A 15,727-nucleotide genomic window follows, 5' to 3' on the forward strand; every position below is an offset into this window, starting at 1 on the left:
ACCAAGAACTTGCACATACCTACTATGACTCCTGTAACCTGTAATGAACTTTTCCTCCAGAAATCTGGCATCCAGACAAGATGCCATCGCTACTCCGTGGCAAGGAGTTCCACAAACTAATTACACACTGGGTAAAAATATTTTTTTCTGTCTGTCCTAAGTCTCCCAACTGTCCCCTTGGTTCTGGTGTTATCCAAGAAGGAAAAAGTCTCTTCTCTATCCACTCTGTCCATCCCCTGTATGATTTTGTATGTCTCAATCATGTCCCCCCTCGGGTGCCTCTTTTCAAAACTGAAGAGGTCCAAACGCCATAGCCTTTCCTCATCAGGAAGGTGCCCCAGCCCCGTAATCATCTTAGTCGCTCTCTTTTGCACCTTTTCCATTTCCACTATGTCCTTTTTGATGTGGTGACCAGAACTGGACACAATACTCCAGGTGTGGCCTTACCATTGATTTGTACAACAGTATTACAATATTAGCAGATGCCTTGGGAGCCCCCAAGACAACTAGATGATCCCTGCCTCCAGCTGCACTGGAGCTGCAGGACTTTCCTTCCTCGTCCCTCTGCAGCAGTCCCCCATCCGAATGTTTCATGCACCCTGGTGACCACTGTTCCTCTCTTGCTCATGTCAACCAGCTGCAGCAAACCCACTTCTTGAAGACAGCCAATCTTGGTCCTCCAGCAGGGGTGCTGCCTCTGCCCCCGGGGAAGGCTGCACATTGATAGGCAGTACTCCAGTGGGGGGCAGGAGCACAGCAGCAAGGAGCTTCAGACCCCAGGCCTGCTCTGGTCTTTCTCCTAGCAAGAGTCAGCTGCCTTGCAGGAGATAAGCCCCTGGTTTAATCCAGCAGTCATCCAGAGAGGCTTGGAAGCTCAGTGTGTTTAGCCTGGAGAAGATGAAGGGGAGATAAAACAGGCATCTTTGTGCAGCTGGCATAGTTCTCACCCCAAAAAAGGGGAGAACTTGCTCTCAGAGTCCTGGGACCAAAGCACACTGGAACTTCAGGGCAGATTCAAAGTGGACAGGAGGAATTTCCCTGGCACTGGCACAGTCCTCCCCCTACAGTCCTGCGCTCTTCCTCATTGGAGGATTTCAAGCAGAGGCTGGAGGCAGGTATGCTGATTAGAGAGTGGGGCTAGATGGCTCTCTTTTTGACCCTTCCATTCTGCACTGCCTTTTGGCTCTGTCCTCTGCTTGGAACAATCTCCCCCAAACCCCCTCCCAGTCCTTGGCCCTGGATATTAACACATCACCCCACCTTCTGCTCCCCCTCCCCCAGGCAGACAGGCTGGCAGAAAGAGGGCCAGAGCATGCCCATCAGGATAGAAATCGTCAAATGCACTTTAGGGGATAAAGGCAGTTCGGTGAGAGGAGCTGCTTGCCTGGGCTGGGCAGTAGTTCACACAGGAGACTTGGGCGTTTCAGCAGGCGACAAGCTGAACCCGAGTTGCCCGCGTGTAGGGTGACAGGAGAGACGAGCAATGCAACTCTGAGCTGCATCAGGATGCCTATTTCTAGAAGCCCAGGACTGCTGAATTCAGCCATTGTCAGACCTGCTCGCATGTGGGTCCTTCAAGAGTGATACTGACTGGTGCAGGGCCAGAGAAAGACTGGAATGGGGAGGAGGCTGGAGGAACGGCTGCGGCGGGCACCTACAGGCTGGAGAAGAGATGGCAATGAGAATCCTAAGTATCTGAGGCGCTGGCCCCCAGAAGAGGAAGCAGATTTGTTCTTGGTTGCTCCAGAGGACAGGACCAGTGGGCTTAAACAACAGGAAATTTGAACTGAACCCAAGAGCTTCTCACTTGACAGTGCAACTATTTCAGTCAACAGGAAGTGGCCTCCCTGTCTGGAGTTCTTGAAACAGGTTGCAGAACCACCTAGCATAGCAGGGAGGTTGCAGGTTGGGAAGAGGGTGGAACTAGATGACCTTGCAGAACCCTTTCACTTCTATGCACTTTGGATTGTAAAGTGCTACGCCCTCGAATCCAGGGAAGCAAAACTCCCTGCTCCCACACGTTCTGTCCTAAAGCAGAGGCTGGCAGACCATTTGGGCAAAGGGGCTCTACACTCAGTGATGGCATCATGTCATTGTCGTCAAATTTCCAGGCTACCAGAAACAGCCGCATGGGACTCAGCTTGGGAGGCAGAGCAGGCGGCTCTCCCATGCCCTGTATGGCATGTGGCAAATTGAGTGGGATCTCCCTGCAGGCCAGATGAAAGGGGGTGGAGTAAATCCAGCCTGTGGGGCATAGGTTGTCCTAGACCTAGAGGCTTGTCACCCTCCATTAGGTGCTCAGAGCCACCAGCCACTTCCTCTGCCACCACTTGATCCACGCCAGCCAGCTTGAATAACCAGCCTTGTTTATTTACATGTTAAAGAAACAGAAGGATTAACATACAGGAAGATGAAATGGAGCCCTGGCAGAGAGCCAGGGCAGGAGGAACAAGAGCAAAAAAAAGGAACAGTAAAAAATGAGACAACTCGTGTATACAAGTTCAACATAAAAAAACCTCAGATAGTGTGCCCCCTGCAACATCCCGGGGGGTGAAGGAACAGGCTGCCCCTCACTTCCGCTCAGACACCATTCACAGTTGGGCTGAGTCCAGACTGCGGGGAAACTCACCAACAGGGAAAAGAAATAAATAAGTGATCCTCAGGAGGCGAGGAAGAGGCCCCTCCTGCCCCGCCAGTCTCGTCTCGTCTCGTCTCTGCTCGGGGCCTCCAGTCCAAGCGGCCGGGGCACAGGCCCCTCTGGGGAGGGGGCCTCACAAACCAAATCTGTTAAATGCCTTTATAAAAACCACAAGTTTCTTCTTTTGCGTCAACCAAAACAGCAACATGTGTCCCCCACCTGGCAGCTGAGGCAACTGTACAGAGCCAGGGTGCCCCCCGCCCGCCCCACGCCACGGCACAAACACAGCAGGGCCAGCACTGGGCCCACGGTCCGAAGCAGGAAAGGGGGCGGCCGCCAGTGGCCCCCTTCCCTGTAGGCCTGGCTGCGGAAGGAGGGTGCCCCCAACCTGCCCGTGCAGTCCTCCTCGCCAGTTCTGGTCCTGCAGAACCGCCTCCCACCTGCGGCCTGCCCGTCCGCTCCAGCCGTCGTTGGCCTGCCTAGCTGGAGTCTGAGTCGCTTGTGTCCGAGGAGGAGGAGGAGGAGCTGGAGCTGCTCGAGTCCGAGCTGGAGCTGCTTGCGCTGAGGCGGGAGACAGCCACCTGCTGGGCAGACTCTGGCTTCTCATTGGCTGCAGAGAAGGAAGAGGAGTCAGGGCTGGGAGCAAAGGCCCGGACAGAAGGCCAGTGATGAACAGGCTGCTCACCCACCACAGCCTCCACCAGGCCAGACTCACCCTTCTTAGGGGGCTTCTTGGCAGAGTTCAGCTGCCCGCTGACGTCCTGCAGCCGCTTCTCCAGCTCGCGCTTCTTCTCCAGGGCCAGCTCCTCCTTCGTCTTACCCACCGGCTTCTTCAGGGCTGCTCCACAGACAAAGAGCAACAATGCTCAGCCCAGAACCTGCTCAGGTCTCAACAACCCCACATCTTGCCTCCCTGGTTCACAACCTCCTGGCCCCCCAATGTTCACCCTATCTTCACAGTGGAGGAGGAGCTGCCTGGTCAAGCCAGCTGCTCCAGTGCAGACAAGTTCTGCCTTCTCTGCAATGAAGACTGCTCACCTGTTCTGCCCCCCCCACCCCCACCCCAGGCAAGGCCTTGCCTCCAGCCCACAGCTTCTTGCAGATCAATCACCTGCAAAATCACTGAGGGGGTGACAAGGTATGTTAAGAGCGTAGATACTTTAAAGGGGCAGCAAGTAACTAGTTCAGGGGTGTCAAACCTAAGGCCTGCGGGCTGAACGCGACCCTCAGAAGCAATTTATCTGGCCTCTCTCATATTTTGAAAAAAGAGATTTGCTGCACATTTTCTCTTTTGCCATTTGCAGCTAATGAGTTTCTAACAAAGTGCTTCCTTCTGATCAGCTGTGTTATGATGTCACTTCTGGCCCTCAGCAAGTGCCATAAATGGTAACTTCAGCCCCTCTGTGTGCGATGAGTTTGACACCCCTGGTCTACTGCCTCATGGCTGTGAAGCTGTGCTGCACAAGACCTGCACAATGTGTGTGATATTCTGAAAAGCCAAAAGGTCAAGGGCAGAATTTCCAGGGGGCCAAACTCTTCCTGTCGCTCTCCGTGCCCAGCCATGCTAGGATGCTGGAAACCAAAACCAGCCACAGAATGAAGTACGCTTGGCGTAGAATAACAACGGGAGACTTCAGGAACTGGCCTGTCCAGAGAAGACAAGTCTTATACATTCACATGATGGCGGGGGGGGGGGGTTGTGTGCCCAATCCACGATCCCCAAGGCCAATCCTTCATCCACACCCCTTTCCCCCTCCCCCCATGGCTACTCAAAGGGAGCACGCAGGAGAAAGCAGAGTAAGCCAGACTCTGCCACAAGAGTCAACCCACACGCCCCAGAGAAGGGGCAGGAGCACCCCAACTGCCGGGTCGTGAATCAAGCTGAGCCACTCCCCAACCGAGGACAGAAATCAGCCCCTTCGGCTTCGTGTTCCAAGTTGCACCATGCAGTGCCCAGCCGGAGGCACCTGCCACATGCCAGGAGCTGACTCTGCATCACTGCACACCTGTACAAGCTCTCCTTCCGCAGTGATTACTGGAGCAGCTCTTGCTCCCAACTCTCCATTTCCTCCACCCCATAAGCCACCACCGTGGGGCCCTTCATCTGGGGTCCACAGACAAGCTAAACCTGTTGTGTAAAATACCGGTTGTGTATTTTCTCAGGGAGGCTGCACAGCTTTCATGAGGGTCTCTAGACCTACTACTCAGAAAGGGCTGCAGGGACCTTCTCTGTCGGGGCTGCAGGGCCTCCCCAGCACACTCACTCTCGCTGTAGGGCTTCCGAGGCTTCTTGCGCAGGCACGACAACACGTAGCGCTCCAGTTCCCGCAGCGTGGAGGGCTTCAGCGTCTCAAAGTCGATCTCAATCTCCTCCGGGTTGGAGTCGCGCAGAGAGGGCTCCCGCGACTGGATGATGTGCACCACCCGGCCCAGCTTCTCCCCCGGCAGCTTGTTGATGTCCAGGCTGAGCTGGCGCTTCTCGTCGTAGGTCATGGGCTTGCTCTCCTCCTCCTCCTCCGAGTCATACAGCAGGGGAGGCGGGGGAGGCAAGGCCCTGGGGCCAGCCTTCTTGGAGTTCCTAGGCAGAAAAGGGACCCAACTCATCGTGGTGCTGCACAGCCTGACCCAACACTACTACCTGCCAGGACTGTCCCTGGCAGAGAACCAAACAGCCATAAAATACGCCCCCTACTCACTTGCTGCTGTTGCTGCCACCACCAGCGGCTTTCTTTGACTTCTTCAGCTGCGCCTGCAGCGCCCGGGCCTCCTCGTCTGCCCCTTTGCCTTTCCGCTTCTCTGCCTTCTTCTTCTTCCTCTTCTCCTTCCTGTCCCGCTTCTTCTTGGGCTTGGAGACAGGGCCCTGGGAGAGTGCCGCAAGCTGCTCGTGCACCGCCCGCAACTGAAGCGAGAACAGAGACGAGAAGTGAGAACAGAGTCACCAGGGCTCTGCACCGTACCTTGGACTGCAGATGGAATCAGGAGTGAGCCTGAGCCTGAATCAAGACCTGAATCCCACCTGTTGGACCTCACCTGTTCCTGGAGCTCTGCCAGCCTGTTGGCTCGTTCCTCCTCAGAGTCTGAGCTTTCCTCGCTGTCCGAGGAGCTCTCGCTGCTGCTATCGTCTTCATCCCCCTCGTCGTCCTCTTCGCTGGAAGACTCCTCATCTGTGGAGGACTTCATCAGGAGCCCTGGCTGGGGGAGGGATGTGGAGGGGGGATGGAGATCCAGGGGCTCATCTGGCATCTTGGCATAGCTGAACTCAAAGACGTCCTGTGAGACGGCAGAGAGTCTGGGTGTGCTACTCTCGTGGGACTGGGAGTGGGGGGAAGGGAGGGGGCTGCAAGCACTGCCTGCTCACCTGCAGTTTGCGTGCCATGGCTACCACGTCATGATCTGGTGGGTTGTACTTGTAGCAGTTGGAGAACATCAGCCGCACATCAGAGGCAAACTCCTGTGCATCGTGGTACTCTCGGTTCTCCATCTTGCGCTGCAGACGCAGGGAAGAAGGGGGAGGCTACAGGGTGAGCACGTGGGTGGGAGGACAGAAAGCAGCTCCCCTAAACCTACTGTTCGCAGCATAAACCAGAGAGAACAACTAGAGTGTCTGGAAGTAAAGCCACAGTCCTTGCCCTAGAAAAATTCCACAACTTGCCAGCACAGAGCATCTTGCACAAGGCAGGGTGCAGATTCCATTAGTGCTCCAAAAGCGAGGTGGTGTGGGGGAGGGGTGAGCCACAGGCCTCCACTCCTCACTAAACCCACTCTGACAAAACTCCCACTGTCACACAATTCCTTTCTCCCACTCTGCTTACTGGTCTGCCAGTCACTCCTCCCCTCCCCTCCAGCAACAACTGCAAAGCCCTCTGGGGCAGAGATGGTACCACTTCTGCACCCCTACAGGACAGCCAGCACCAAACACGGGCTGGCAGCAGCAGGTTTCAGAAACCGAAAATTCCCTGCTCAACACAAGGGCCTCCCTCCGGAAAGCAAAATATCACTAACACAGAACGTGACCTGCATCTGCTTGTTGCCTAATACGCAAACGGGCCAGCAAGGCACTGGAACCTGCCAGCAACCAGCACACCCAGGCTGCAGCTGCAGTCCAGGCTGCCTAGAAATTTCCTGGGACGTCAAAACGCTCTCAGGCTGCTGTAGCTTCAGCCAGGTCCTTCTGCCACTACTTGTTTCACTGAAGGGAATGATAAAACCAGCTTGTGTCTCTCTGGCTGATCTCTCAGGACAGCCCCCTCCCCCCCAGCAGCACAAGGAGACGGCCAGGTCTGGGCTCTGCTCAGGCATACCTTGATGCTGCTGAGATCCATGGGTTGCTTGATGATCTCGTGGTAGTCGTGCAGCCCCAGAGCAGAGGCGTCCACGGGCTTGTAGAAGGGCCAGGCGTATGCCGCATGCTTCTTAGAAACAAGCTCCTTGAGAATGCCATTGCAGTACTTGAGCTGCTCGGAGAGCTTGCCCCGCTTGGAGGTCTGGTGCTGCTGTGAGTCAGGCAGGTCTTTGCGGGGGGGCTTGATGGGACGTCCGCTCTCCCGCCGGGCAGGGATCTTGGCCGCCTTGGCTTCGAGCAGGGTCCCCGAGGGAGAGGACTCACCCCCACTGGTGGCAATGATGGCAGTGGGGGTTGGGGTAGTGGTGTCAGCTTTCCGCTTCACCCCCTTCTTCTGCAGGGTGTGGGAAAGACATAGCTCATGATCTGCCCACAGGTAGCGGAAGCTTCCCTCTACAGACTGGAAGAGGCACAACCATCTTCCATTGTCTCCGGCCCCAGAGAGCGGAGAGCCATCCCCTCTGCAGGAGCTTACCTTGGCCACAGGCTGCATGGGGGCAGCCACCGTAAGCACCGCCTGCGTGGGGACAGAGGAGTGTAGTGGCTTCAGGAGCGGTGTGGAGATCACGGATGTGTGGGGGATGTTGACAATGGTGGTGGGGAGATTTGTGCTCGCAGGGAAGAGCTGGGTGTGCGACACGGACGAGATGGCCGGCACTTGCTGGGCTGCTGCACTGGCTGCTGCTAGGAGTGCTAGAGAAGCAAGAGACAGCACTCCCTGGTCAAAGCCTCTAAAACCAGGAAATTACACATACCCGTTATGTAAACTAAGACTATTTCCAAGTTCTCTTTTAATATCTAGACCAAACGCATACACAGCATCCTGCGGCAATGAGTTCCACAGAATAATTACCCGTTGGTTTAAAAATATTTTCTTAAACTCTTCTGCTACTTAATTTTAGTGAGCGTTCTCTGGCTCTGATATTGCTGAAGAATGAAAAATTTCCACTCCAACCGTTCCCTGCATAATCTTGCACATCTCAATCGCATCCCCACTCAGAAGCCTTTTTTCTAGACAGAAGAGCTCAGTAATAATTTTGGTCAGTAATAATTTTGGTCACTCTAATTTTGGTCATTACCCCGCTCAGTAATAATTTTGGTCACTCTTCTGTGCACCTTTACAAACTCCACCATGTTTCTTTGAAATATAGTGACCAGAGCCACATACGAATTCTCCAAACGTTGTGTCTTATTCTTAAACCTGAGCCTCACTGGTTCTCGACCACAATGGCGCTCTCCAAGGCTTGGCCTCCCGCGCCATCCTCACCTGCTGCTGCTCGGGAGGCGCCCTTCTTGTGGCTGTTCTTGGCCACGGTGACCACAACCTCCTGCTCCTCCTGAGGCATCTGGGCCACCTTCTGCAAGAAAATCTTTTCCAAGGTCTGGGCCATAAGCACAATGTCGTCAGTGGGCTGCAGGAAGAGCAAGACGTGCTACCGTCAAGAACGAGAAGAGGCAGTGTGGACCAGCGCACTCTGGTCTCAGTAGCGCCGATGGGTGCCTATCTCCACCAGCTGCAATGCACCTAGGGCTCCTCCCCCCCAGCCTCACCAGCCTCCCACCCTCTCCCACCAAACACCAGTCCGTACTTCCCCAAGTCCCCTAAGCCATGTATGCCCCTCCTCCCCGGGCATAAAGCCAGCTGGCCCCCCATCACCAGACTCACCTTGTTGTAGATATAACAGTTGGTGAACATTGTGTTGAAGTCTTGCATGCACTCGGCCGCGCTCCAGTAATAGTTGTTTTCCAGTCGCCGCTTGATGGTGCCGATGTCCATGGGCTGCTTGATGATCTTATGATAGTCCTGAGATGGGGAGAAGAGCAGGCCAGGCAGTCAGACAACAGGACACAGACAGGGCTCGCCATCCCAAGTCCTCTCAACCCCGGTGGCAGTGCTCATTTAGGGGTTCCAGCCACAACACAACAGTACATGTTCCCAGGCTCCTTTGAGCCCTAGGGAAGCCCCTCCAACCTCCTAGGGAGCCCCAAGCTTCCTGCCCTGCAAGTACCTAGACCCTACAGGTCAAGCAGCTTCCCCTGAGGCCAGGCCTGCTGGACATCAGCAACCAACTATGCAAGAAAAACAGCAGCTAGGCAAAAGGAAACCTAGTCAAGTCTTTACCTCTGGACTTTAACTCCTTAGGTGCCACAGGTGCTGGCCCTGACTTTGGGGGTCACTTGATGTCTTCTACAAAGTCATGGATGGGAATCTGCAAAACGCATTCAGGGCACAAGAGATTAGATTGGGAGCGGCGTGAGAATGCAAAAGCAGCTGCACAGTCTCATCCATACCTTTGTAGGGGGCATCGGGAGGGGGGAACGACAGAGGGAGCCAGGTACACTCAGGCTACTGTCTAAAGGCTGCGCAGAACAGCAAGGGACCTGGGCCAAGCACCAAGAAGGCACGAAAGGGTCCGAACCAACAGCTACCCTGCTGCAACAGACGAAAGCCTAGCCAATTCCACTATTAGGCAGAAACTGGACTTGAGCCACTTCTGAAGTAAAAAGCTCCCTGTCATACTACAAGGACGTGTTTGCTCAACACCAAAAGAGGGAAGAAGGTGAAGCCTGGCCTGCCAATGGGGACATGGAGTCACATCTGGGACACAGCTCTACAACTGCAAAAGGGCAGAAAGCCTTCCTCAGCATCATCTTAATAAGCAGCACCTTAACACAAAGTGAGCACAGACAGATCTAACAGCCCCAGCAACCCATGGTGCCATGATGATGCCAGGCCCTCACCCAGCAACACGAGAAGGAAGAGGAGGCACATTACCGGAAGACCCAGCTTGACGGCGTCCACAGGCTGGCGGAAGGGCCAGGCAAACTGGTGCTTCCACAGAGCCTTCATCACCACCTTGTGGAGGTACTGCAGCTGATTGGTGACCCTGCCCGGCTTCTTGGTGTTCGAGACCTCCGGAGGAGGTGGGTTGGCTGGGGCCAGCTGGAGGGCCGGGACAGATGCCATGGTGGGGCTCTCGAAGCCCTCGTAGAGGAGCGACGGCTTACGGATCCGCTTCCCTGGTGCGGACTCCGCCACCAGGCCCACCAGGCCCGCATTGCCTTCCCCGAGGATCCTACAAGACAGGAACGGGCAGGCGTTCAGGAGCAGCTGGGCAGCAGCAGGCAGCCATGCCAGCAGAAGGGAGGGGCGCCAGATCTCCTCCCCAGCACAAGGAAAAGCAACACACACCGGCACATCAGACAAGAGAACAGGGAGACAACAGGCCCCAATTGGGCCACAGGATCTGTGCAGAGGAGGCACCCAAGATGGAAGTCCTCAGGGCCAGGCAAGGTCCCTACTGGGTCATTTCAACCCAGGTCAGTTTGCCCAACTGCAACAGAAATCACACCTCCCCCAGCACCAGTTTTGCTGCCAAGGAAATAAGTTTGAAAAACGAAAAAAGGGCTATGGGACGGGGGGGGGGGGAGACACAGCAGCACCAGCACCAGGGAAGGTCTGAGGGTCGCCCTGGTGCACCTCAGTGCAATCAGCTGGGAAGAAAGAAAAGGGCCAGGGCCCAGGGGGGCTCAGAGCTGCAATGAGCAAGTGTGGGAGGCACACAAGAGCCACTGGCCAGAAGCCTCAAGTCCCACACGTGGGCTGCAGGCTCAGGAGAGGCCTGGGCCTCCGTGGGGTGGCAGCGTGTCCACAGAAGGTGCCTTCACGCCCCCCAAGAGACTGAAGGGGGCACCGTTCACCCCGCCAAGGAGCCCAGAGCGGTCCAGCGCCCCCAAGCCCAGGTCCCACTCTACAGGGGCTGGGGACGGCCCCCCAGACTCTGCCCCGCAGCCCCCTCGCAGGGCCGGGGCTTCCGAGGACGGGAGGGTTGCCAGGCAACCCAGTGTCAAACATGGGGGCGGGCGGGCGCGCCGCCCCCAGGCCGGCTCACGTGACCAGCGGCGCCTCCCACGCGCAGGCGCGGACCTGCTCCCCTCGGCGGCGCGGGCACGTACTTGCCGTTGGGGTTCACGTTCTGCAGCATGCCTCCCGGGGGCCCGGCTCTCTCCCGGGACGGTCCCGCTCCAGCCGCCGGCGCCTCCGTGGCCTCGCGAAACCCCCCCACCTTGCTCGCTGGCGGGGCGCGCGGGCGGGGAATCGGCGGCCCTCAGGGGCGCATCGCCTCCCGCGGGGCGCCTCCGGCTACTGCATGGCGCCTCTCCTCGGCCGCGCCGGGTGCTCAGCAGTCCAGGAAAATGGCGGCTCGCGGCTGCAGGGCCGGCGGGCGGGAGCCCCTCGCAGGCGCCCGGCCCGCAGGGACGCCGACAATACAGGCCTTCCCGGACTCCGCTGAGCCTACTGCGTCCGGCGGTGCCGCTCCCCGGGCGCGTCGTCCCGGTCCGGGGGCGGATGCCGCCGGATTGAACTGGGCACTGGGTGCGCTCCGCCTCGACTGTGCCGGCGGAGGGGCGGGGAAGGCCGCTACGGAAGCCGGGAGGCAAAACCGGCGAGCGAGGGCCGGCGGAGGGCGCTCCGGCGAAGAGGGAGCAGGCTCGAGTCCGCCCACTGTCCCGCGCCGCTACGCAGACCACGTCCTTCCTTCGCTCCCGCGAAATGGCGCCTCCCGGCCTGGTCCCCGTTCCCCTTATATAGACGCTGGCCGCAGTCCGATTGGCCGCGGGAGCAGGCTGCGTCACCTGCCCGCTCGGCCACACCCCCTCGCCGGCCCGGCACAGCTCACTGGGCAGAGGCTGCGGGGGCGGCCTGCCGCGATTGGGCGCCGAAGCCGTCAGTCACCGCCCCTCTCCCCGGCCGCGCGTTGTTCTCCAGGGCTGCCCCGGCGACGAGCATAGGCATTGGACGGCGCTGACATTCGTAGCCTCCCGATTGGCCGGCCAGCCGCGCGTGGGCGGGGCGAGGGTGGGACGCGGCAGTTGGTTGTTGTGCTTAGCTCACAGTGGGGGAGGGGGGAGGGAGAGGGCCGGGAGCGCCATTTTGGGGCTGAGAATGAGGGCGCGCGACGGAGACAATGAGCGGTGCCGCTCGACAGCGTTCGCCTCCCTCAGCGCAGCCGCCGCTACGCCGTTCAGAGCGCCCGGCGGGCCCGCGACCGACTCAGGCGCACAAAGGGCGCCGCCGACACTGGGCCCGCACCCAAGCGGCGGGGCCTCTCCCCTCGGGCAGACAGCGGCGCTTCTGGGGGGAGGCGAGGACGCGACCCCGGCGAGGCTACTCCCCCGCCCAACGCGGGGCGCGGAGGCAGGGCGGGCGCGGCGCAGAGGAACCCAGCCAGCCCCCGAGGGTTCTGGGAGGCCGCTCAGTCGCGGGGGCCGCTTCCCCCTCCCGAAGAGCTCCGTCGGCCGCCCCGGCTCTTCCCCGGAGGGCCGTGGAACGGCGCCGGCGACGTGCCCGCCTGCTCCCCGCCGGCCCACGAAGAGCGCCGGGGCCGCCGCGCCCCTGTCCGACTGCCGCAGCCGTGACGCAGCACGTCCCGCGGCCATCTTGCCAGCCGCCACGCCCCTCCCCGGGGCCGTGCCGAGCTGGCCGCCCCGACGCCAGACAGACTCGGCCCTGGCCCGCTGAGCCCCGGCGGGCGCGGTCGAGCGGTGCCGGGCGCGAACCCGCGGGGCGGCCTGGCTGCTCCCCGACCCCGCTCGCTCGCGCCAGCAGCGGCACTGCCCGGACTCCGGGGGCGCGGGTCGGAAGCGCCTCCGCCTGCTGCGAAGCCCTTCGGAGCGGGCCAGAGGGGAGCGCCCCCTCCCCCGCCCCAACGGGTCCCACTGCCGCTGCCACGTGATCTGCCACTTCCCTTATGTAACGCAGCCTCCCTTCCAACAGCCAGCGCCCGTCCGGGCCTCCGATTGGACGGAAAGCGCCGTAAGGGGCGGGACGGCCGCTTGAGCGACAGCTCCCTCCCTGGCGCTCCGCGAGGATCACGTGGCAAGAACGGACTCACCCCATTGGTCCCCGATGAGGAGGAAGGCGGCGCGCGGTCCCGATCCGAGCCGCTCCATCTCGGCGGGCTCCGGCAGGGGCGAGAACTCGGGCTCCGAGGCGAGAGCAGGCGGCGGCTTCCTGGCCCGGGAGGCAAACCCCCGAGCGCCTCAGCCGGCGACGGCCGCGCGAGCGGAGGGGCCTCGCGTCAGCGCGCCCTGATTGGGCCCCGCAGTCACGTGGCGCTCCCGCCCTTCCTCCCGGAAACCCCTTCTCTGCTGGGGGCCGCGCCTCCCGCGCTCCAGGAAGAGAAGCCCCGCCCTTCCCCGTCTCGCTTGCCGGGTGGGAGCCCGGAGGGGCGCAGCGGACGCGCGCAAGCTGGGAGTACGCGTGCGCGCCGACCCCCTGCCAGGGCAGGCTCTACCCGCGCGAGGCGGCGGTGGTGGTGGTGGCGAGCGGGTCTCTGGGCGTGTGCAGAGGGCCGTTCTCCGCAGCGTGGGCCGCACTGCAGGGCCTTTCCTGGGGGCGCCGCTCCCTCCCTGGCCCTGCAGGAGCTCCCAGTGTCGTAGCTGGGGGGCGAGGCGCTAAGCGCCGCGGGAGCCTCCCCTTCGGAGTCACTCCGGGCGGGGGAGCAAAGCGGAGGCGGAGGCCGGAACGGCTCCGAAGGGGGGCCGCTTGCACGCCGCGGGGGGGCTCCCTGCGAGACTAGGGCTCTGCCCCCCGCCCGCTGCGCCACGGCTCCCTGGGAGCGACCGCCCTGCTCCGCCGCCCTCCCTTCGCGCGTGTTCCGAGGGGCGGCGCCCCAGGCTCTGCCAGCCGCGAGCAGGCGGGGGAGGTGCCGCGGTCGGAGGAGCGCAGGCCGAGCGCTGGCGAGGGGACTGCAGCAGCGGGCGGCCTCGCGCTCCTCCGCTCGCTCGGAGAAGAGCCAGCCGGCAGCGCGGGAGTGCCGTCGGCGCACGGGCGGGACGGGGCTGGCTTGGCGCAGGAAGGGCGAGGCGGCGCCGGAGTGATGCAACCGCGGGAAATCGGGCCCTGGCCAGGGAAGCGCCTCTCCGGGTCCCAGCCAGACCGCCACGGCACCGCTCGCCGCAGGGGGGTCGTGCCCGCAGGGGACCGCCTGGCGGAGATGCTGAGCCCCTCCTCTGGGGACTGCGGCAGCGTTGAGCGTCGTGACGCGAGGGTGCCGTCCGCAGCCCCCAAGACGTGCGCGGGCCAGTGGCGTAGCGAGAGGGGCGCAAAGCACTGAGTCCCGCAGGGAGGTCTCCATGTTGCACCCGGACTGGCTTCTTGCCTTGCGCCCCTCTAACTACGCCACTGCGTAGGGCTGCTGGGAACACTGCCCAGTGTCTGAACCATAGCGAACCTTGCGGGGTGGGGCGGTGTGAGGATGATCCTCCTCAAGACGATGCCTTCACCTTTCTCAGGGACCAGCCTGCTTCCTCTGTGGTGTTTCTCAAACTGTGGGTTGGGGCCCACTAGGTGGGTCACAAGCCAGTTTCAGGTGGGTCCCCATTCATTTCAAAATTTTATTTTTAATGCATTAGACGTGATACTACAATGGCATGTGACTGCATTTGGGGAAATGTTACACATCTGTACTTTTAGCAGGCTACGCTGTATATGCTTTTGATAATAAATGGGACATTCCTGGGTAATTGTGGGTAGGGTTGCAGCCTAGGATTGTTAAAAATATTCCTGCTTCATGATGTGACTTCTGGTAATGACATCACTTCTGGTAGGTCCTGACTTTCTAAAAAGTGGGTCCCGGTGCTAAAAGTTTGAGAACCACTGAGAACCACTGCCACCTTTCGTTGGCCTCAGCTCTATAGTTCTCCCTTTTTAGAACATAAGAAGAGCACTGCTGGATCTGGCCAAGAAGAGTCCTTCGTGTACAGTATTTACGTATTTATTTACAATATTTGGAAGTAAATGGAAGTCTTGCCCTAATGAGGAGAATAAAAAGGAACATAAACTGTGGCAAAAGAAATGTAAGAAGGTGATACTGGAGGCCAAGCGAGACTATGAGGAACACATGGCCAGCAACATTAAAGGGAATAATAAAAGCTTCTTCAAATATGTTAGAAGCAGGGAACCCACCAGAGAAGCGGTTGGCCCTCTGGATGGTGAGGGAGGGAAAGGGGAGATAAAAGGAGACTTAGAGATGGCAGAGAAATTAAATGAGTTCTTTGCATCTGTCTTCACGGCATAAGACCTTGGGCAGATACCGCTGCCCAAACGGCCCCTCCTGACCGTTTCTCTCAGGAGAGAGATCTTGGGGTGGTGGTGGACAGGTCGATGAAAGTATCGAACCAGTGTGCGGCGGCAGTGAAGAAGGCCAATTCTATGCTTGGGATCATTAGGAAGGGTATTGAGAACAAAACAGTTAGTATTATAATGGCGTTGTACAAATCGATGGTAAGGCCACAGCTGGAGTATTGTGTCCAGTTCTGGTCGCCGCATCTCAAAAAAGACAGAGTGGAAATGGAAAAGGTGCAAAAGAGAGCGACTAAGATGATTACGGGGCTGGGGCACCTTCCTTATGAGGAAAGGCTACGGCCTTTGGGCCTCTTCAGCCTAGAAAAGAGACGCCTGAGGGGGGACATGATTGAGACGTACAAAATTATGCAGGGAATGGACAGAGTGGATATGGAGATGCTCTTTACACTCTCACATAATACCAGAACCAGGGGACATCCACTCAAATTGAGTGTTGGGCGGGTTAGGACAGACAAAAGAAAATATTTCTTTACTCAGCGTGTGGTCGGTCTGTGGAACTCCTTGCCACGGGATGTGGTGCTGGCGTCTACCCTAGACGCCTTTAAAAGGGGATTGGACGAGTTTCTGGAGGAAAAATCCATTATGGGGTACAAGC

The 15,727-nt window shown here is 59.1% G+C and overlaps 1 protein-coding gene across 4 annotated transcripts; it reads right to left on the minus strand.

Moving 5' to 3' along the window:
* Positions 1-2,349: 2,349 nt before the first annotated feature.
* BRD2 (bromodomain containing 2) lies at positions 2,350-13,068 on the minus strand. 4 transcript variants are annotated; one of them, XM_066613981.1, is made up of 12 exons: positions 12,878-13,068; positions 9,757-10,057; positions 8,647-8,784; positions 8,248-8,392; positions 7,456-7,673; positions 6,940-7,314; positions 5,997-6,125; positions 5,669-5,908; positions 5,335-5,537; positions 4,903-5,216; positions 3,354-3,479; positions 2,350-3,248 (listed from the first exon to the last, which is right to left on the minus strand). In XM_066613981.1, the coding sequence occupies exons 1-12, from the start codon at positions 12,880-12,882 to the stop codon at positions 3,118-3,120; spliced, it is 2,325 nt and encodes a 774-aa protein (XP_066470078.1). In that variant the 5' UTR covers positions 12,883-13,068; the 3' UTR covers positions 2,350-3,117. The 4 variants fall into 4 exon arrangements, with proteins under 4 accessions (XP_066470078.1, XP_066470076.1, XP_066470077.1 ...); XM_066613979.1 differs by lacking the exon at positions 12,878-13,068 and adding an exon at positions 10,938-11,538; XM_066613980.1 differs by lacking the exon at positions 12,878-13,068 and adding an exon at positions 10,938-11,537 and having other exon boundaries at positions 3,354-3,476.
* Positions 13,069-15,727: the final 2,659 nt, after the last annotated feature.

This window comes from Tiliqua scincoides, chromosome 2, assembly GCF_035046505.1.
Source record: "Tiliqua scincoides isolate rTilSci1 chromosome 2, rTilSci1.hap2, whole genome shotgun sequence".
In the NCBI taxonomy this organism is placed as follows: domain Eukaryota; kingdom Metazoa; phylum Chordata; class Lepidosauria; order Squamata; family Scincidae; genus Tiliqua; species Tiliqua scincoides.

Coding starts and splice junctions, on each gene's coding strand:
- BRD2 (XM_066613979.1), bottom strand. CDS start 10,966: ATGCTGCAGAACGTGAACCCCAACGGCAA. Junction 5,909..5,996: donor CCATGGCACGCAAACTGCAG/GTGAGCAGGCAG, acceptor GCCGTCTCACAG/GACGTCTTTGAGTTCAGCTA. Junction 5,217..5,334: donor GGTGGCAGCAACAGCAGCAA/GTGAGTAGGGGG, acceptor TTTTCTGCCTAG/GAACTCCAAGAAGGCTGGCC.